Raw genomic sequence first — 21082 nt, forward strand, 5'->3', positions numbered from 1 at the left:
GAACCTATGGAGCAACTTTATTTTTAAAAGTTTGACATCGCACTCTGCAGTGGGAAAGTGATTGAAAAAGGTGGCCAGAGAAAAGTGCTATTTCCCATATTTATTTTTCTGTTGTTTCTGTACCTGTGTCATCAAGTTCAGCTATTGGCTCCGAAACTGTCACATTTTCTTCTACCTAATTGCCTGTGATAAAGATTCCAGAATAAAGATGTAACTGTTGCTTATGGTGCTTGTTCTGTTGTGTTGCCGCGGTGGGAAATGCTGGGTAATAACCCGACTTGATTTGCAAAATAAGTGTATTTTCCTGGATCAACTGCTTTCCTGCTTTGAAGAGGACACTTGTTAGGGCAACCTTTCAGAGGTTGATACCTTCCTCTTGAAAGCAATTCACAGCTAAAACTTTTTGCTTACCTATTATCTTTGAATAATGATGAAAGAGGCTGGGTCTATTCCTGCTGCATGGATGCTGAATTTGGGGCAGGCTAAAGCAGACCGCTCACTGCGTCCCCAAAAAGTCCTGTTGAGGCAGGGTAAGGTCCAGCCAACTCGTGTTATTTCCCTTCTCGGTTAATAAGGTGAAAATTGCCACTCCTTCACTTCCAGATACTTAATTTCTATAATTTTGGGTCTGACACAGCTTGTATACATGGAGTCCTCCCAGATTTTGGCACGGGGGCATACTGAGCGTGGCTTCACACGGGCTCTCCGAGACTTAACCAAGCTGGCGGTGAGAACTGGGAAGCCCAAAGTGTTTTCATGGCCCAACTTAAACCATGGTTTTATCCTTCTGGGTGTACCTGTGGGGTCGGTGCCCTGTCCTGCATGGGAATGTTGGCTTAAAGGGGGGTGGGCAGGTGGGGGGGATGCAAAGGGCCGAAGGGCGCGTTGCATCCCCCCACCTGCCCACCACCCTCTAGACATTGCACCGTGCTTGGTACCCAATATTAATCCAGACTAACTCTCCCCACAGCAAATCTCCCGGGCTAGATAATCCCGTCGCAAGCTGTCCCTTCCACCCCCGGAATGGTTTGAATGAGGTCAGCTGGGTTGACATTTGCATTTTATTTATTTATCTAATTTTTTTTTTTTTTTTTTTTTTTTTTTTTCCTCCTGGGTTACCTCCGAAGGTAGGCGGGGAAGGGAGGCGGGGAGCAGCGGGAAGCAGCTTTAGCCGATGGCAGCGGCTTCCCGAGGGCGAATGCCAGCGGCAGCCGGGCGATGGCGCGGAGCCGGGCTGTTTCCGAATACACGGAGGCGGAAGACAAAAGCATCCGGCTGGGTTTTTTCCTCATCGCCGCCGGTTTGTTTTCCTTGGTGGGTTTGGGTTGTTGTTGGTTACGTCCGGCGTTGGAGGAGAGAGGGGGAGGCTCCTCCGCTAATTGCACGGTGCTGGCGGTGCGGCAACTGGGAGAACGCTTCGCCTGCACCTTTTCTTGCGGGGCTGCCTGCCGGGGTACCGCACGCTACCCCTGCCTCCAGGTCCTGGTCCGCACCTCCCGCACCTCCGCCCCTGCCCTGCTCCATGAAGACGAGCGGCAGCTCCGCACCAACCCCAAGGTGAGACCCCAAAATATCGGGTAGGATGGTGTTGCGGGGGGGGCGGTGCTGGGTGCCTCTTTGTGCTCGCTTTTGGAGCCCGGGTCCGTTCGGTTGTAGGTTTTTCTCTGATGGGGGGGGGGGGGGGGGGGGAACGGATGAAGTAGCGGAGCATCCCTCCAAAAACGTCCCTGTGCTGTTACACAGCAGAAAGTATGTATCTGGAGTATATGTATAAAAATCTATACATTTCATATATATATGATATTTTATATATATGATATGTGTATTTATACACAGTGTATAAGTACATGCACACACATCATATGTAGTGTACTACTACACTATACTACATAACACAGTATATGTGTATATGTATATATATAATATAGCATAGTACTACACTTTACTACAATATAGTACAGTACTATATCGTATAGTGCTACTACTGTATGGTATAGCATAACACAACAGTGTGTAGTGTGGTATAACTATATATATACACACACTATATGTACTACATATACGTACACTATATACAAACTATACACACTTTCACACACTATATATATATATGTGTTGGTTTTTTTTTTTTTCTCCTTAATGGTCACAGATGCTCCTTCCCACAGGAGCAATGCCGCCCTGGTGGGCACAAGCAGCCGGGTGGCCCCGCTATCAGTCCCCGGTCCACCCCAGGACACCAGTGGGGAGCCGGGGATAAATTCCTGCTGCTGGTGAGAGGGGATTTGTCTGCCCAGGCGGTGATGGATGCTGTTGCGCTGCGTGTCCCGGAGGGTGAGGGGCTGCCCAGAGCAGCTCCCTGAAGCGCGAGGAGAAATTTGAACAGAGCCGCTGGTGGCAGGATGCGGGAGAGAGGGCTGTGCCAAAACAGAAGTTTCCTCAGCATTGTTTTAATTCTTAAACTTCTTCATAACCCACATGAAAACGGACCAAACAGAGGTTGTCTTCAAAGCTGCATCTTCTAGCAAACTAGGGTAGTCTGAAGGCAATACGTGACTTGGGCTCTTTCTTTCTTTTGTTAAAGGCAATTATTCTGCTTTCTTTTCTTTTCATGCTGAGTAAAGACCACCTTGCCACCATGCTGCCTGAGCGGAGGAGATTTTGTCAGGTAGTTTCCAGAAAATAAAAAAAACACAGCAGAATCCACCCCTCCCCTTCCCCCGAAAGAACCTGAAATCAGGAGTGTACTGGAGAAGGGAATTTCAGCTTTTTGACTGAGATGTGGATGTAGCGCAGCACCAAGGGTCGTGCTAAGCATGGTGCAAGGGCTGGGGAGCAGACTTGCGTGTCCAGTTTGGGATGCGCAGCCTGGCATCTCCGCAGTCATAGTTACACCAGCGTGAAACTGTCCGTTGGAAGATGGATTAAGTTGCAATCTCAGGGTTTGGGTGGTTGCTTTTTTTTTAACCCTTGGCAGCTTGTGAACTCGGGAGGGTGGCTGGGGCAAAAACTAGCAGAGTGAGAAGCAGGATGCTAAGTCTGACAAGGTTTGGATTCAGTTGTTGGCACTCATTGCTCGGAAGCGATGAGCGATGAAGCTGCAGTGCTGGATGGTGCCTGATAGCAAAGCAAGTGAAACACTGGCCTTTGAGGGAGCTTTGCAAACTTCACCTTTGCCTGGCGCTGCTACTGCCAGGCTCCCCGTGCACAGGGCTGTGGTTACGGGGAGGTGCACCCTGAGCACCGAGCTGCCTGAGGACCAGGGCTTCTCCAAACCTCTCTCCATCTTCAGGCAAGCTGGGTGGGGTGAAGATGCTGTGTTGCCACAGATGGTGCGGCGTGGCTGTCCCTGCCCATCTCCAGCAGGGATGGGAGGCAGGTGGTGGATGGTGGGTGGTGAGCTGTGCCACCAGCACACCTGGGCTCACCAACTCTCGCAGCATCCTCAGCTTCAGCAGAGGCTTTCAAAGTGGGCTGTGATTGCAACATCTCTCTGAGTAGTCTGAGTGGTTTTTGTTTGGTTTTTTGTTTGTTTTTTTTTTTTTACTTCTTGATCCTGACTTTTTCTGCTTTTCTAGAAGTCTGGTGGGAAGAGGAGGATTGCACCTGCCCAGGGGGGTGAGTTGCAATTTCTGCAGGGAGGAACCCAGACCTTCAGAAGTGGTGCCCGCAAATGTTTCTCAGAAGCCTATTTTAATTCAGTAATTAATAAAGAAGCACAGGGCTGTGTGTGGGCAGCACGTTGGACTTGCATGCTCTTACAAACGTAATCAGTTTTCTCTATCTTGCAGCTTGCATCTCTAGGTGTGGGCTTTTTACCCTGGGATATTGATTGTTGAGGTCTGAATCTGATTTACCAGATGAGACCAAGCAGAAAGGATGTGGGTTTTTTTGATGTATCTGCATTCTCTGGTGGTAATTGAATTTAACTAAGTGGAAAACAACATAGAAAAAAATGGACTCCAATTATTTTCCTTACCTTAAGGAGCTTATGTGAAACGAATACAAAATAAGAGTAAAAGTTGTTTAGGTCTGATTAGGAAAACATACTCATTTAAAGGTATGAAGTATGTATAGCTATTGCTTTGGTTTTCCCTTTTTTCCTTAGTTTAATGTCTTTGTTTAATGTCTTGAGCAGTTATACACTCCTTTTCATTTTTGTCCTGAAGTCTCACGGTCTTTAAAAGCTTTCAGGATTTTATGCTGAAATGGATTTGTCGTACCAACACAGTAGGGATCTGCTGGGTTGAATGCTTGGGATCCAGTACACATTTATGAATGAACACTTAAGGAGCAGTTTAACCCTTCCCATTTCCATCACCTTCATGCAGCACACTTGCTTGTATTCCTGCCATTAGACATAAAACATGCTAAATAGTCCCAACTAACTGGAAGGAAAAGAAAAAAAAGACTGATTTTGTTTTGAACAGTCGTAAAATTTTACATTGTGTTTAGCTGCTCCTCTGTGTGCGGTAGCAATTCTTCCTGGTAAATCTGTAGTGCAGAAAAGGCTCCTTGCAACAATACTGAATGAGGTGGCAGCTTCACTCCACCCCAAAAATCCCCAGTGTGCTGGACTAAAAATATTCTACTTTCTGTAGTACAGTGGGCTGACATATAAACGTATCAACAGCTACGAACCTGTCTGCTCTAGCGAGGTGTAGCTGCAGGAAAAAGAATTGTTGGTTTTTTTTTTTTTTCTCTCTCTCTTCCTTTCTTAATCACATAATTGTACAGCCCAGGATTCATTTAGGCTCTTAAAAGATTACATAGCTGGGTCAGAGTTAATCTAGAAATGTATATATAAAGCAGTGAGCACGATTACATTTGTGTTCAGTCTGAGTGATTTGTGGATTTCTTTTTTTTTCCTTAATTGTTGTCTCAGAGGAGGAAATTTCAGGGGAGCGATGGTAGCTTTTCTTCAGCTGCCTTGATAGCAATAATAATCTCTGAGATAAAGCTTAAAGGGGATTAATTCCAAAGTCAATTTGTCTCTGTCGTTCTGGCCGTCGAGTGCGTCGGCGGCACATGCAGCCAGCACCGGGGGCCAGGCTACCGGTTTGGTTGGGTAAGATGACAGAGGAGTACGTCAGCTGCTAAAAAGACCTGCTTTCTGGCTTTTTAGACCTTTCCCTTTCTACACTTGAAGTTAAGAACTTGCTGACTGTTTTGTTGAAGAAACTTTTACAGGAGTGACCGGTGAGCCTGAAGTTCGCAGCTGTGCAGCAGGACCCGGTTCTCCCCGTCACCGGGCAGGGGAGCAGAGCAGCCGGCCACTGCTCCTTGCCTGCGCTCCGCATCTGTCTGTGCTCTGGTCACGCTTGTTTCTGTAACTGCTCAGCCCGACGAGATGGTGTGCCATTATCTCTTCTGTGTACTTGTAAATAGAAATAATTTTGGTTTTTGGACTTTCTTAAATATGACCCACAACAGAGGAGGTTTAATACCAAAATACTCCCAACTCCACAATAATTTTGGGACGGTCTGGTGCATCTGGTGAAGCATTGGATCTGTGTTTGGCTGCTGCCCCAGCAGGCTCTGCAGATGTTGTCTACGACTCCTCTGCAAGCTGCTCTAGGTGCCACGGATAAACCCCACTGCCCTCCTGTCTCACCTGGGGCACCCCTTGCTGCCTCGAGCCTCTGCAAAGGGTTGTGGTTTTGGTCGCTCCTGGTAGGTTTGGCTGTGCTGACGGGTGCAGGTGAAAACTGGACATGATGCTCAGCTGCAGCTCCCTCAGTACAGTCAGTGGTGGGGAGTGTTTTGGTTTTTTCTGGAGTAATGGAGAGACCTCCCGCTCATCTCCCACCACTGCTCCCCACCAGCGGGATGGTCATGACAAGTGCTTCCTTGCTCCCGGGCTGTGAAGATAGCCCAGTAGTACACAGATGTGGTCACACACCAAGTTAGGAGAAGCTCATACATTGCTTGGAGGCTGGGAGGCAGAAATTTTCAGCTCTAGTGGTGCATCGTACTTTTGCAATGATACTTACCCAGGGCGTCCTTTATTTCCTCACAAGCTTCCCAACCTGTACAGCCTGTGATGGTCAGGGCTGTCTGCCACGCGGAGGAAATGGTCCATGCTGTGTCCCCTAACTCACCAGTAGCCAGGAGGATCACCCTCAAGTCACTTGGAGACTGAGGCTGGAGACTTGCTTCGTAGTGCCGTCAGTTCATCTTCTGAGGGGCTGACTTGCTTCTACTTTGGGCCCTTACATCTGTTCGCATTTGAGACTTTCTTGGTCTCATCATGTAGACAGTATCTTCCAGGCTGGAGACAGCTTCCCTCAGAGCCTACCAAGTCTGGCTTCTTTTTCATAAAAATAAGACTGAATTAGGCAAGAATTAGTCTTTGAAAAGCATGAAATGCAACCTGGAAGCTAAACCATGGTCAAGAGTTCACACTTCCGTCCCTTCTCCGTGATGTGGAAGATTATCTGCTCCAATGAAGTGTTCAGAAAGACCAGGAATCTTCCCAGACATCTGCAGACACAGGAGTGGGAGCATCCAGCAGCAAACACAGATACAAATCTTACAAAACCTTGGTGTAAATGTCTATTACCTGCTCTCTGACATTTTTGCTGAATCGAATCCTGAGTCATCTATCTGAACACTGGCTGTGATTGAAGGGGGAATATTTTTAGCCTGATACTGATTTTGAGCTGTGTAATTGAGACTGTATTTGAATTGCATAATAATTTTATTGCTGCTATGACATAGCGTAGGAGGTACAATTACGGCACCGTGTACCAATAGATCCCCTGAAAAGGCCTCCGCTCCATTAGATTTATTCCGAATGTCTAATTTTAAGTGCTGTTCTCCAACTTCATTGTAACTTGTTTAAGAAAAAAACATCGAAGTATTACAGAGTGGGACACTCCTGCTGAAAATGGATGTTGCTGCATGAGCTGCAAATGAGCACACGGTGTCCTACCTTGCTTTCAAATACTTGGCATTTATTTACATTTTGATGGTAGGATTTCATGCTGGGTCTTGTGAGGGAGGACTGTGGAATCAACCTTTCAGAAACTGCCTGTTGTCAAAGTGGGAGGATCGTTTCAGGTTCATCCACCAACTCATGGTAGCAAAAGTTGCCGGGGTTATGATTCTCTTTTATCAGTGTGCTGACTGTGCTTTGGGGAGTGATACAGCTGATCAAGCAAAGCACCCAAGAAGTGTGCTTGGGAGGCTGAGAAAAGAGATCCACCACCTACATGGATCAGAAATGTCCAAAACAAACATGAGGTTAGAGGGAACCATGCCAACATCCTAGGGAAGCAAACAAGCTCCAGTGTTTGTGCAGCAGGTGGTAAGTCCATGTTGGAGTTGGACCTTGGGTGCTCACTAGGGGTCAAGGCCTTCATCGGGTTGAGGAGATGCTTCAGGGCGACCCCGAGGATTCATATGATGATGGTTTCGTCTTGGGCAGGGACCACTCCTGTTTTCAAGATTGCTAATCCTTGACAGGCTCTAGCAATGAGGTCTCAATGAGTTAACAGCAAGCCCCTGCAGGTCTCCTTTGAGTTTTTCACATGAAGACAAAGAGGAAGAGATGGAAAGGAATCCAGTGTGTTTTCTGTGAGCTGCCATTGGGATTACTTGTGCAAAGAGTGGTGTGAAGTTTCAGTTACGGAGAGCATCTTCACTGTTGTCCTCAACTTCCAGGCATTCCTCCTGTAGGTAGTGGCACTACTGCCATACGCTGTCTTGCCTTGGCATGGAGAGAAACAGACATTTTGGTAGGGGAAGCTCTCTGTGGGCCCCTTTAATGTTCCATATGAAGCAAAATTTCTACCCTCAAAACCTCTATTTTTAATAGCTTCATATTGAGCTCAAAGCATGGGGACCAATGTCAAAAAATGTGACTTCCTCTGTGACAGAGCTGCCCTTGGAGACTGTTACAGTTTGCTGCTTGTCCATTCAGATGGGCATCTCTTGGAAAAAGAGATCTGCAATTGTTTCTAATCCTGAAACTCGAGATGGGGATAAACAATGGTTCATCAGGTTGCAAAATTTATGAAGGTTTCACAAGATATTTTGGGGAGGTGGAAGGTCTCTGAAGGATCCAGAAAAAGTTTGGCCAGCAGAGGACTGGTGGAGTTGTCACGCTTTCATAGCAAAGGACAGGAGAAGGCTCAGCCATGAGGAAGAAACATTTCAGAGCAGAGAGGGAAGCTGTGTACTGGAGCTTTTTGAGATCGCTGAGGAAATGTAGACAAGAGCACATCTAAAAGCTGGGGACTTGGCGAAAAGCAGGGTGTGGATTAGCGTCAGATGTAGGCAGTGAGTGTACAACCAGTGGGATAACGTACATTTTCACAACAGGATCTGAAACCCTTCATGAAGGAAAACACCAGAGTGGAGAAGGTTGGGAGTGCAGGATCCTGGGCCGAGCAGGGAGCATCAGGGAGGAACCAGGTGGGATGGTGTGGCACATCGGTGGCTGTCAAAGGAACAGAGCAGAGCTAGTGTTGCCCTTATGTGTTTTTGTGCTAATTCTGCTGACTCTGTCCAGTTGCTGGGCGGATGCGTTTGTGCACTAGGAGGGTGGAGAAAAGAGGAGTGGGGTTGATGCTTCCAAAGTACGCAATCAAACCAAAACCATTACTGGCCAAGGAATATTACCTAAGATGGAGATAGCCGTGTATGATAAATCCTGCATTCTAGTTTCTGAAACAGGGTGCTGTTGCTGCTCGCTTCTGTCCTTCATCGACAACAGCCGGAGAATCCCTGTTTAGGGTCATCTAAACAGGGATCTAAAGGGAGCTCTGTGCCATGGCAACACCAGATGTGGGTGCATGTGAAAATGGGGGCCCTTGTATGTGAAAAAGACAAGTTTCAGCTTGCAAGTGACAAGCAAGACCTTGCAGATCCTTCCAGTCTGAGGCAGGGAAGCTACTGGCAGCATTTACAAGTGTCGACAGAAGTGGTCAGGTTTTGTATGATAGGCCAATAAAACCCTGAGATTTCTCCCATCTCCCCAGAGTGGCAAAGGTTCAAGCTGTCATGCGGTGGAGATGGACTTCTAGGTTTGTACAGCTTGGGCATAGCATGCAGCTTGGGGCATGGTAGGCCCCTGTTAAACCTCACCAGATGGAGAGGGAGAGGAAAGCACTCAGTAAACACAGTGAGTGACGTTGATCTTTATTTTCAGGTTAGAGAGGGTATCTCCCTCCTTGTTGTTGTTGCCTTCAGGATACTGTGAAGAAACTCATGTTGTGCTCCTTTGTGGGGATCCCTTTAGGAGTTTCCCACATTTGGCATCTCCTCTTTCCTCATCCTACCTAAGTAGGAGGCTTTTTAGCTACCTTCCCACTCATGTTTTTCTGCCTGTAGCTCCCAATTTTAAAGGAATTAAAAGTCTGTGTGTGCACCCTGAGCCTTTTGCCGTTCATGCATCCTCCAGGGTCAAAAGCCTTTCTGTTATCCAAGGACAAGTTTATCTGCATTGGTCAGTTTGGTTCAACATCTCCTGTAACCATCTCTGGTAGGGATGCCTGGTAACCATAGGAGGGATTTTGCTTGGACACAGAGATCTTGATACTGCCAAGATTTGATCCAGTAGACTATTTGTTTTCCCTCATTTAACTCCCTGTGGCTAGGAGGGAAGGGTGGTGTGTCAAAGACGAGACTTGGACATGAGGTACTTGCATTATGCGTGCCCCAGAGTGGAGCCTCTGAAAGCCCAGTCCCAAGTGCACCCAGCTGGGGGAGGAACTTCCCTTGATCTTTCTGGGCTTTGACGCAGATGTCTGGCGGTGAGATCGGCAGATAGCTCAGCTGCACGCCCAACTCTTGTTGACTTCACTGTAGCAGAAGCAGATGCTGAACCTTTCTGCTGAACCTTTCTGAACTTTCCGTGCATGTTTCCCTGTGTTGTTACAGTGCCTTTTGCCAGCGGGTATCAGCCAGGTATCAGGTAGCCCATCTGCAGGGAGAGCTTGCTGGAACATTTTGGTTATTTATTAGCGAGGTGCTAAACAAAACTTGTGATTACGTGCCTCGCTGAAAACAGGAAGTCATTCAAATCCAGTCCATGCAGCTGGCTAGGAATAAGTCAAAATGAAGCGATCGTTTTCACATTCATCATGCAAAAACCCGAGGTGTTAAGTAGCATGTTGGTTTGATAATGGAACAAAACATGATGAAGCCTTTATTTTGTTTCTGAATGCTGGCATATTCTTTTCCAGTACCTGCAGGGAGTAATTAGGCATAAAAGTAAAGTTCAGCTAACTTTTCCTTTTTGTTTCTTTGGAGCTTGTACTTATTATTCTTTGCCCATTTCAGCCACGCTGGTATCGTGAGGACAATGCAGAGAAAGTGATCCCCTGCCTTCTTGAGCGCAGGAGTAACGCTGTTTTGCAATGTGTGTTGGCAGTGTTCATACATCCCTCCCTGTGCAAGAGACGACCAGGAGAACTCTGAGAACGTCACGTACAAGCAGAAATACTGGAAAGAGAAAGTGGGTTCGCAACCATTTACATGCTATTTTAACCAACACTTGAGGTGAGTAACCTACATTTGCACAGGCAGACCTGCTTATGCATCTGTTTAACCGCTCTCCATCTGTTCTGTTTGAAAATATATATAAATGCATGCATATCTCTACACACACGCGCATACAGTGATATGGTTTATCCCACTGAGTTTAATGTAGAACTTTGCAAGAGAAATCTATTGACGAAAAGCTACATGGAAAGTAGAAAAATGTTTATGCTTCTTAAAGTAAAAATAAAAAGCTGTGAGGAAAGTTTCCCTTAAAACATGTAATTTCATGGCAAAAAAAAAAAGCACCTTGGCTTTTAGCACTCAGATGGCAAATTTCCGGCTTGGATTTAATGTCCCTTCCCTCTGTGGAAGAGAAATCCTAATGTCTTCATGAGGGGCTGGAAGAAAAGGGGACATCAGTAAATAGTGCAAACCAGCCCAGGGATTGTGTTCATGGAGGATTAATGGATCAAACACATGCAATAAACGTTCACAGAACCGCCAGTTTTCACACATGCCTGCAAAATAGAAAGTTGTAACTTAAAGCATCTCCTCTTCTGTTTCAATTCGTACTTTTACTACTGATGTTGATGTGACTTACATGTGTGTAAGGCGGATGTGTGATTTCCTTCCTTGAGTAAATGGGAAGAGGAGGGAGTCCTTTTGCCTGTCTCTTTCTGATGATGATATGCTGGGAAATAAAAGGTGATGTGACGGCAGCAATTTACTGTTAACAGCAGCGTGCAGGCTCGCAGGGAGGACTTGGGAGAATGGCAAAGATTGGGATGACAGGTCCATGTAGACAGGGAGGTGGAAAGAGAACATTTAAGATCTCCAGGTCAGCTGAGGCATGTGACACTTGCTTAATTTGATCAGCATGAGTAATTTTGGGAGAGCTGGAGAGACTCTTTTTGGTTGCTAAGTTAAGCACTCAAATAAATGTCTGCTACATCAGGGACTAAAAGAGGAGGCTGGTCCTACTCCATCGGCACTTGGAAGTTAAACAGATGAGGGAAACCTAGGTAGGAATAGCTCTGAGCTTGCTGGTGCAATTCAGGTCTCAGTGTGGGAGTGCTGGCATCAGATATTTAAGTTTATTAAGACACACAGGAGGAAAATGGATGCCAGTGTGTGCTAGTAGGACCTTGGAGGAACTAGGGAGCTGGAGCTGGGCAGCAGGCACAGAGATGCCCAACTCTACTATAGTTGGCCCACTGGCTGCCTTGGGGGCTTCAGGGGCTCCTGGGCTTCAGCCAGCTCCTGGGCTGGCTATAATTGCCATCCTCTTCCTGGAGGAGACCACAGAACAGGTCAGCGTGTCCAGGATGACAGTCTGTTGTCCCCAGTTAACTTTTTGCAGAGAGAAACCACCAATGCTTTGTAGCAAAAACTAGTTGTTTCTTACAGTGGGGAAAGAAGCACTGTCTACAGCATGCAGACGTTAAAACTTAGGGTACCCTGTGCAGTGACATCAGACCTGGCAGGGACCTTCTTGGGAGCTGCTCTGGTCCACAAGGTGCCAACGCTTGGGTCTGCTAACCAGGAGCTGAGTGATGATTTTGGCTTCTCTGGGCAGGCAGGTGCTGCTGCCAGTTCCCCGCACTGCTGAGACCTGGGACATGCAGTGAGTGAGCAGAATAGTCAGAAACCTGGGATGTTCTGCAGGAGACGTCATGGCTAGGATTCATCTGAGCTGGTGTGGACAAGGTGCTGTGAAATTTGTCTCTTATGGTCAGTGGAGAGAAACAGGACCCTTTCACCTTACCCAAAAATAAATGCCTAATATAGATCAGATGCTCAGAGATGTTTATTTCTCTCCTGTAAAGGAGATCAGGGTGATCTGCTCGGGTGCAGGCACCTAGATGGCAGGTGTCCAGAGCTAGGTGACCTGCTTCTCACATCCCATCTGTAGGTGAAGAAAAGGCAAAATTTTTTTGAGGCTGCATACTGCGTAGGGTCTGCCATTTATGTAAGTTGACACTGAGGAATTGTGCAGCACTCAGGCAGAGTTTTTTTTCCTTATAGTGGCTGCATCCTACACTGTTAAATGTTCCTGCCAAATGCAACGGCTGCCTTGAAATGCTGCCTTTTGCTGATCATACAACAATTTATATACAACAGAAGAGAGGCTCGCTGCCAGAGATACTTGAAGACAGTCTCAGCCGAAATGTGTACACCATCTATTTTCTTCTGGAGATAGGAATGACCTTTGAGAGATAAGTTTTGCTGACTAGGAAAGTGCTCGCTTAGATATACGTTTAGAGCTACAATGACTAAACAGCTTGTGAAGCACTGAAAACCCATACAAACTGAGGGAAAAATCTGTTCAAAATGGAAGAGTGCGTATTTTCCATCAGTACTTTTTTTTAACTGTGTGGATGAGCTGCCTCTTCTGTGTTAGTCTCTAAAATACATAGAATATAGCGGTAGGTTCCTTAGAGAGTGTAATATTTGCAGTATTAATACTCTCTCTTTTGAAATGGCAGAATAAAATTCTAGGTTAATATCTAGACAACAAATTAATATTGTCTCCTCTTCATCAAGCTTAATTTAGCATCATTCTCAGAACTGCTGCTGCATGCAGAGTGCACTGTTAGGTAACAGCGCCCTTAAGTTTGGTGGGTGCATTTCAACAGGCTGCTTTGAAAAGAGGAAGAAAGCGATGCCGTTTGTACAGTTCAAAGTTACACAAAATGAATGAGAAGCAATCTTGGCAATTTCAGTCATTCTCTGTTAATACAAACAGAGATGCCCAGCACAACTGGTTGTCTGACATTTATCTTAGGGAACCAAAGCACAGCTTAGCTTGGAGCTCAGCCCTTTACTGAAAATCAAGGTTTTGCTTTGCCACTGTAGGCACTTACCTTCAGTGCCTCACTCTTCTCTGGCTAGCTTTGGGCCAAGAGGTGCAAGCTGCATGGGGAAATCGCTTTTCCAGGCCTCTGGTGAAGATGTTTGTCTGTTGACGTGATGATACTCTGGTCTGAAGGGAGCCCTGCCCAGCAGAAACCAAGATTTCTGCTGAGGGAGATTCTGTCACTTTATTTCTCCATGTTCTGTGTCTCGTTGACATTAACACCAAGAACAAAAAGAAAGAAACCAAGATCTCCAATAGCTCAGATGCCTCAGTCTCATGCCATGCAGAGAGAGGCAGAGCAACATATGTCAAGTCATTTCTTATTAGTGGCTCATTTATGTGGCATTTCTTTTTAGAAATAATGCCATATAAATAAGCCACTAATAAGAAATGACTAAAAAGTTCTGGGTTTGTCCAATACGGCAAGAATGCTCTGTGGTTCCTTTGCCACAGCACCGCAGATGAGCCAGCCACACTTTATGCTTCTCTGTGTTTGCTGTAGGATGCTGTACACAAATTCACCTGAGATTTGAAGAGCAAACACTGACTAGTGTTTAGTGACCACCTGCATGGTGTTGGGGTACACTGCAAGCCGTTTATCTGGGAATAATTATTTGCAGAAGCCAAGGGTGCTCAGGTAGTAGAGCTGCTCATTCATAAATGGTGGAGCAGGAATCTCTGTTTGCTTTGGTACTTCACAAAGTTTTCTAAATTAATTCCCTCCAATCAGAAGATGATGTTGCTCTTTCCTAACCTTCTTTTTTTTTTTTACTGTATCACCTGTGGAGCAGTGCTTGGGCCCAAGAGGGAAAGGACTTTCCTGTTAGTAAAACATAGCACTGCCGTGTGTACAACAGTTCCACTGAGGATCTCTGTGTCTTGCCACAAATAGGGGAAAAAAAACACTGAGGAGTCCTTGTCATAGTGAAGGGATGTGGATAATTGCGGGGAAAATAAGTGTATGCAGATTGCAAACATCTTCAAATCCAGATTGCTTTGAATACAAAAAATATTTGTAAGGTTGCTCTATCCCATGCCCCTGCCTCTGTCAGCTTCCACTGTGTCACACAAATTCCATGGCGTGGTGCATAAGTGAAGACTAAAATATTTATGTACCTGTAACTTTTTGGTCCTACACAACTTTTTTGGTAACCCCTGCACTGCAGTTCTTCCCGTGATGTCCAGTCATTGCTCTGAAGGCTCTGGTGCAGGCTTGCTTTATCCAGTGTCTGTTTGAACAGCTTGGCAGTGCCTAACAGGGATGTGTTGTGTAACTCAACAACTAATCCAGTTACCTCTGCTCCGCGCCCCACAAGGCTCCAGCCCTGAGCTCCAAGTCCTGCTAAAAATAAGTACCAGTCTCCTCTTTTAGCAATGAGAATGAAATTCCTCCCTCCTTGTATGTTCAGCAAAAGGGAAAGGTGTGTTTTCAGAGTTAAGGTAGAGACTTCTTTGGTTTTTTTTTTTTTTGGGGTGCGGGGGGGTATCCCCTCGAAAGGCTTTGTGTTTACTGGAGAGCTGAATGGCTGGAAACAAAGGGATGGTCCATCACCGACTTTAGGGGGAATATGTGCAACCCCTCCGGTCAATGTCTTTGAACTGAAGTATTGTATGAAGTCACAGAGCAAAGATGGCATTTCCAGGCATGACGTACCTCCTCTGGATTTGGCATTGCTGCCTCAGCACCACAGGACTGATGCTGTGGGTTCTTCCAGCAAAGCCGTGTCCTTATCTGTTGCGAGAGGGTTTCCTCCGGCAACAGGAACATTTTCCCTTTTCTGTTTCCAAGCCAAACAACAAGCCTTCAGACTCTGGGAACAGGCAGGTCACCTCTAAAAAAGTAGCAGGAAAAAGTAAAAACTGCTGTTTTGATACATGCTGACCTTGCCATGCAAAACCAAACAAGTTATGTTACTGTGTTTCAGGTGTCCTGATAGCTATTTATTTTGCTTCTGGAGGAAAGGGGTTGTTTGCTGTGGAAGTGTAGCCCTCTCTTTAGTCTTTTTGCTGCTTTCCTGATAAATAAATGTTTCTCCCTTTCCCCTGCCACCAACCCCTTGTTTTCTCTGCCCAGCCGGGCCAGCCTCCTCTGCCGCTCCTGCCATTCCCACAGCAGCTCTGTGGCTCCTTTCCAGGCTCCTGGTCTCCTTGCTTCTGCTATTGATAAGACTTATTGTTTTATTGGTGGAATCCAGAGATTTCAGCTAAGATTTTCTGCTCCTTTGGCCTGTATCTAGCATTCTTGGGTGACTGCAGCGTTTTCTTGCTGCTGTGTGCTTCTGTTTCATGGGCAGGCCATACCTGCCCAAAGGCTGGCTCTCCTGAAGGCCCCAGGGGGTATCTGGTTTGGGATCTCTTGGTCATCTCCATCATGGTGCAGCACCATGCTGGGGGTCTGTCCCCACCGGCACAGCCTGGCTCTGGCTCCTCTCGTCTCACAGCTCAGCCATCGTGATTATCTCAGGGCTCAGAAGTAACTGTGACAGGCCACATTAACCTCATGGCTCACTGCCAGTGACTTTGCTCTCTTGGTGACACTCTCTACCTGTGCTTGGCAAGACAAGTATCTCTGTGTGGATATTTCTGACTCACAAACATGCAGGGCAGCTCTCTTGTGTTAATCACTGTGTAAGCCTTGGAGGGAAAGCCAAAGGTTTTTGTACCAGGACAGCAGGACAGATCCAGCTCTTGCTGGTCCCCAAGGGTGGCTGGTGCAGCACCAGTAATGAGCTCAGCCCCAAGCAGGACGCTGCAGTAAGCTGCCCAGCATCACAACTGTGTCTCGGGGTGCCAAGCAGGGCTTCTGCAGTCCTGGCTGCTGCTCCAGGTACTTTCTACAAGAAGATTTTGTTCTTTATCCCTCAGGGTTCATTGCAAGATCATTCAGGAGTTGTCCCAGGGATATTCCCCACACGCTCTGCAGGCTCAGAGGTCAGACGACAGCTGCTCTGTGCTCCTTGATGGCTCCTTCAGAGACTTGCCAGCCGGTGGTGGCCATTCTGCTCTGTGTGAGAATTAATTTCTTCAGGAGATGGAGGATAGTTCTTCCCCTAAACTGATGCCATCACTTGAGGATAACAAATAGCCTGGAAGAAGTGAAATCCAGCCTCTGTAGGCGAATCTCTTAATTAATCACTAATGACTTTACTATATTTTATTAATCTGATTAATTCTGATTCTAACTCCCTCTGTGTCCTCCCAATTTTTCCTCAGTCTTTTGTTTTGGACCTTGCAGATGTCACATGAAGTACCTATGGTTTTTAGCTTGGCACAGATCACTTGAAAACAAACACAAACATGTTCATTCTTCAAGTTTTAGCTGTGCAGCCTCTCAGGCCCTCACTCACAATGCCCACCATGCCAATCCCTGGCTACTGAGCTGGGACCTGCAAGTCCAGCTTGCAAGCCACTGACCTTGTGCCTCCCTACCCCTCTTTCCGAGGAGCAAGCAGAAACCTGGGGATGAGCCCAGTTACCATGGCTCCTGCTGCCAAGGAGGTTTGGCTGCCCGGCCTCCGCTCCTCAGGCTGCTCTCTCCATGGGCTTGCAAGTCCAGTATAAACCCGTGTGCCACTGGGGTATTTTTCCTGGTCAGAGGTGTTTTCCTCTGCCTGGATGGTCCTTCTCAGGTCATGCTGGCCAGCTGTCAGCATCAGCCCTGGGCTACAGCAGCAGGACAGCGGGCTTGGCGTCTCGTGGAGCACGTCATAAGGTTGCAGCAAGGCTGGATTTCCCTTCTTGCTTTGGAAGCTGTTATTTGCCATTGTTTGCAATCTCAACAGCAAAAAGCAGAGGTAAAATGAGTTGTCTTGTAAATGAAAAGAGTAAACATTTTCTTTTTCAATAACCTTTCTTCAGCCATTTCCCTCTGCCATAAAATGTGTCCCAGTGGGACCCTCTGCTGCCATTACACCCTCTAAGCTGTTTTCCAGAGCACTTTCCATAACTGCTATCAGCTCTGGTGATGGATCTACAGAGCAGGTCTCCTTAACCAGGCACCATGGATGCCAGGCTCCCAACCTCCGCTGCCTCCCTAGGCCAGCCCACTGCTCTCCCCTGTGCCCTGTGAGATGTCTGCATAGGTCAGCAGATGCAGGAGAGAGGAGCTGGTCCTGACAGGAGAGGGAAAAAATAACACAAACACAAAGGAACAGCATTATACACTGCCAAAGCTGATATCGATAAATTTGCTCGGGCTGTTACAGGCAGATAACCGGGATGTTGCCATCCAGGTGCATGCGGTCTATCTACTGGCAGCCCTGTCTGCCTTTATTACCTTTTCTCATTATCTCATGGGATCCAGCAGCATTTGTCTGCACAGAAAAGTTAATTTGGGATAAGACAAAGAGCAGCTGAAAGTTCTTTCAGAATAACCGAGCAGATTAAATCAAGTAGGAGTAGGGCTGAGATTTGTCCCACCATTTTTTGGCACCAGGATTCAGTACCCAGAGGCTACATCCTGGAGGATCCTGAGCTCTCCCATCCATCAGGTCACCCTTCAGGAGTGCTTGTCCCTCTCCTTGACTAAAGAAGGGCATTTAATGTCTTAAATGTGGTGCCAACAGTCATTTAATGATGTATTTTTGGGGAAGCCGGTCATGATGTGAGGCATTGTCTGATGAGGCAGAGTGAGCAGCTAACAGAAAGTTGCTGCACACCTTCTGGCGTGTATGAACAGCCCGGGTACTCTTGCTGGAGCTAAGAATAGCAATAATATCCATCTGAACCCAAATCTCATCCTGAGGCTTCACTAAAGGCCTCTGTAAGTCTTTGACTCTTTTCCAAAATGGAAACTCTTCTAAATTAGTAAGTTGCAAGAGTTACAGTCGCACCTTTAATGAGTGTTTGGCATCCATCACTGCTACTTTTGGTACAGATGTTTTAAAAAATATTTAAGATTCGGTCAAAAGGATTTCTTGCTCTCCCCAATCACACTTTCTTTTATTTTACTGAATCCAATTTTCTAGCTTGTTTGCTTGCCCCTTGTTTTTGAACTCTTTGAATGGTGTCCATTTAAAAAAAAACCTTAAAATTCAACATCACTTGTAAGCTGAAAGCTGTGAGGATTGAATGCTGCCTACTTATGGCCTCCTTGCCAGTTAGCACTCTGTTATTCACAGATGATGATACAATAAATGTGAGGGAAACAGCATTATACCTCCTATGAAAGGATTTTTCTGTTCGGATGCTGTTATTTATATGGCATAGACTGGGGAGTTTCTGCCCATAAAGTTAGTATTATTTTGTTCAATTTATGGTCTCCACATCTGCATGATTATGTGTCTGAAGTATTTTGGTTGAGCAGACTTCATGTGTTCCACTATTGAAGACACCTGGGTTTCTTTTGATAATTCTTATTGTTGCTGAGTTTCAACTTTCATACAGCTGACCTGCTCATAAACAGAGTCTTACTCTGCTCCTTACTACACAAGTAAAGACAGACACAGCCTCAGGGACTGGCACGGTGCTGAGGAACCTGCAAACAGCAATTTTGGGGGAGAGACCCCTGAATGCAAATACGGGTGAAATTAAATCAGGGGTCAGGTGTAGCCTGGCAGCCTGGCTCCATCAAATCCGTAAGGATGGATAAACCCCTGTAGATCTACAGGCATCTCCACTAATTAAATTTTCAGTGAAAGAAAAAAAGTTTCTTCTTTCCCCTACAGGAAATGTTATCTTAGTGCTGCTTTCTGGCCAGGATGAAGCTGTTGTGGGAGAGATAGCACAGCCATCACACAGGTATTTGTTCCCACATACAATTGCTTTGGAGAGCTTTATTCCCAGGACACAGCTGGATGAACCTGGGGTGCCAGGATTTTAGGCTGTGAGGTTTGTTGCTCCAAGGAGTGCTGGGTAGCGTTGATGAAGCAACGTGGGATGTGGGTGTTCAATGTCAGTGAGGACCAATATGAGTCAAGACTACACGTATTTTCCTAATTAGAGAAAGTTCTGTTTCCTTCCTTTGCAGATAGTTGTCCACCAGACTGCGTGTCTCTGGCTGTAGATGGGAAAGCAGCAGCGAAGTGCAAATACCACGAGATTGATTTAATATCTCTCTTAAGTTGCAGGGAGAGCAGAAAGAGCCAGACCTGAGGAAAACCTGTCATCAGAATTTCCAAACAACTTCCCAGACTTGGAAGTGGCAGATAGACTCCTGATCTTTCAGATACATGGCATGGCTGAATTTCCAAGCCTCTTGAGATGCCTTCACCTTGCTATTCTCCTCCTTTCTCTGTTTTCTTTTGCAAATGCATAAATCCATCACAGACCCAACCATGACTATGTGTTAGACACTGTTGGCAGAGGCATGGGGAGAGTCAGATCTTCAGAAGAGGCTCCCCAAAGTGTCTTCCTAGTAGAAGCGTACTCAAGTCCGCTCAGCAGCTGGTGTTTGTGGTACCAAATCGCAAGCTTAATGCTGAAGTAGCCTGTGCTGGGAAGGAGCTGAGTCAGGAGCCTCCAGTACCTCGGGGCTGGGCAGGAGTCCTCCTGGGGTTAGGTTTTGTGCAGACCCCTGCCTGCTGATACAGCCGGGCTAGCCTGGGCCAACAGCGGTGCAGCATTGAGGACAGGGACTGTCTCTCTGTCGAGACACAGACCTCAGCCTGGTCTTCATCATGAGCCTCCATGTAGCCCCATGAACATGTCAGGGCTCAAATGTAAAAGGGAAGCTTTTATTGGACTCTAAACTCATTGTACAGTGTCCGATGCCACTTGAGGTAGATATGCTACCTGGTATTATGTTTTTGCTGGAGTGTTTTTTCAATCCACTGTGTGACATTTTATCTCTCACAACTGTTCGTGATGACCACAACCCCTGGAAGACTTAAGGTACCAATGCTTTTAAAATTTTTTTTCATCTGAATGAACTTGTTAGCCTGTAAACACTGCAAATGGAAAGACCTTGTGGCCTGCCACAAGTGCTGGTGATAGATGGATAAACAAAAGCAATGAATGAAACCGTCCACTTAATAATTTTCTAACACTGTTGCAAATAAAACACCTTTTTTTTTTTGTTTCCATGGCAGATGCTTTCCACTTATGATGAATTGATGATGTCAAGTTGATTTCTATTTTCTCTCTCTTCTGCTCCTCCTCTTCACAGGCCAGATGATGTGATGCTGAAGCGCACCCATGATGAGACTGTCCTCTTGCACTGCTTCCTCTGGCCTCTGGTTACGTTCCTGGTCGGAGTCCTCATTGTGGTCCTGACCATCTGTGCCAAGAGCTTGGCTGTCAGGGCAGAGGCAATAAAAAAGAAGAAGTATTTGTAAACAGCAAGGTGCTGATGAAAAGGAAAAAGCTGCAAGAAGGTCTCAGGTGGGGCAACTTGACAAACCTGCAGGTCTGCGGGGCACCCAGCTGCGCCTCCTTCCAGTGTCTCATCTGATGGTGGAGATGCTCTTGCCTCAGGATTATTCTTGGGAGACCACCCCATGAAATGTCAGCTACCTGCTTCTTCTGCTATGACAGTAAATAAGTATATTCTACCAAAAAAGAAATCTATACTGCACCAAATATGCTGTGTGCTGTTAGTCCCCAACAACAGCTACCCAGGTCCTAGCGGTATTGAGAGACAGTTAGGAAAACCCCTCATTTCATCTCCACAAAGTGATCTTTATTATTATTTAATATGAAATATTTACTTTATGATAGACTCTATTTCCAAAATAATAAAGTTTTGTTGTTTTGGGTTTTTTTAACCTTTGTTTCCTTTTTTTTTTTAAAAAAAAAAAAAAG

General features: G+C 46.2%; 1 protein-coding gene across 1 annotated transcript; it reads left to right on the forward strand.

Annotated features, from left to right (window-relative positions):
- The first annotated feature begins 1218 nt into the window (after window positions 1-1218).
- Window positions 1219-20616, forward strand: KCNMB4 (potassium calcium-activated channel subfamily M regulatory beta subunit 4). Its single transcript, XM_086740036.1, has 3 exons — window positions 1219-1557; window positions 10376-10503; window positions 20448-20616. The coding sequence occupies exons 1-3, from the start codon at window positions 1219-1221 to the stop codon at window positions 20614-20616; spliced, it is 636 nt and encodes a 211-aa protein (XP_086596162.1).
- The last annotated feature ends 466 nt before the right edge of the window (window positions 20617-21082 follow it).

This window comes from Chlamydotis macqueenii, chromosome 1 (genome assembly GCF_036417535.1).
Source record: "Chlamydotis macqueenii isolate bChlMac1 chromosome 1, bChlMac1.mat, whole genome shotgun sequence".
In the NCBI taxonomy this organism is placed as follows: Eukaryota; Metazoa; Chordata; class Aves; order Otidiformes; family Otididae; genus Chlamydotis; species Chlamydotis macqueenii.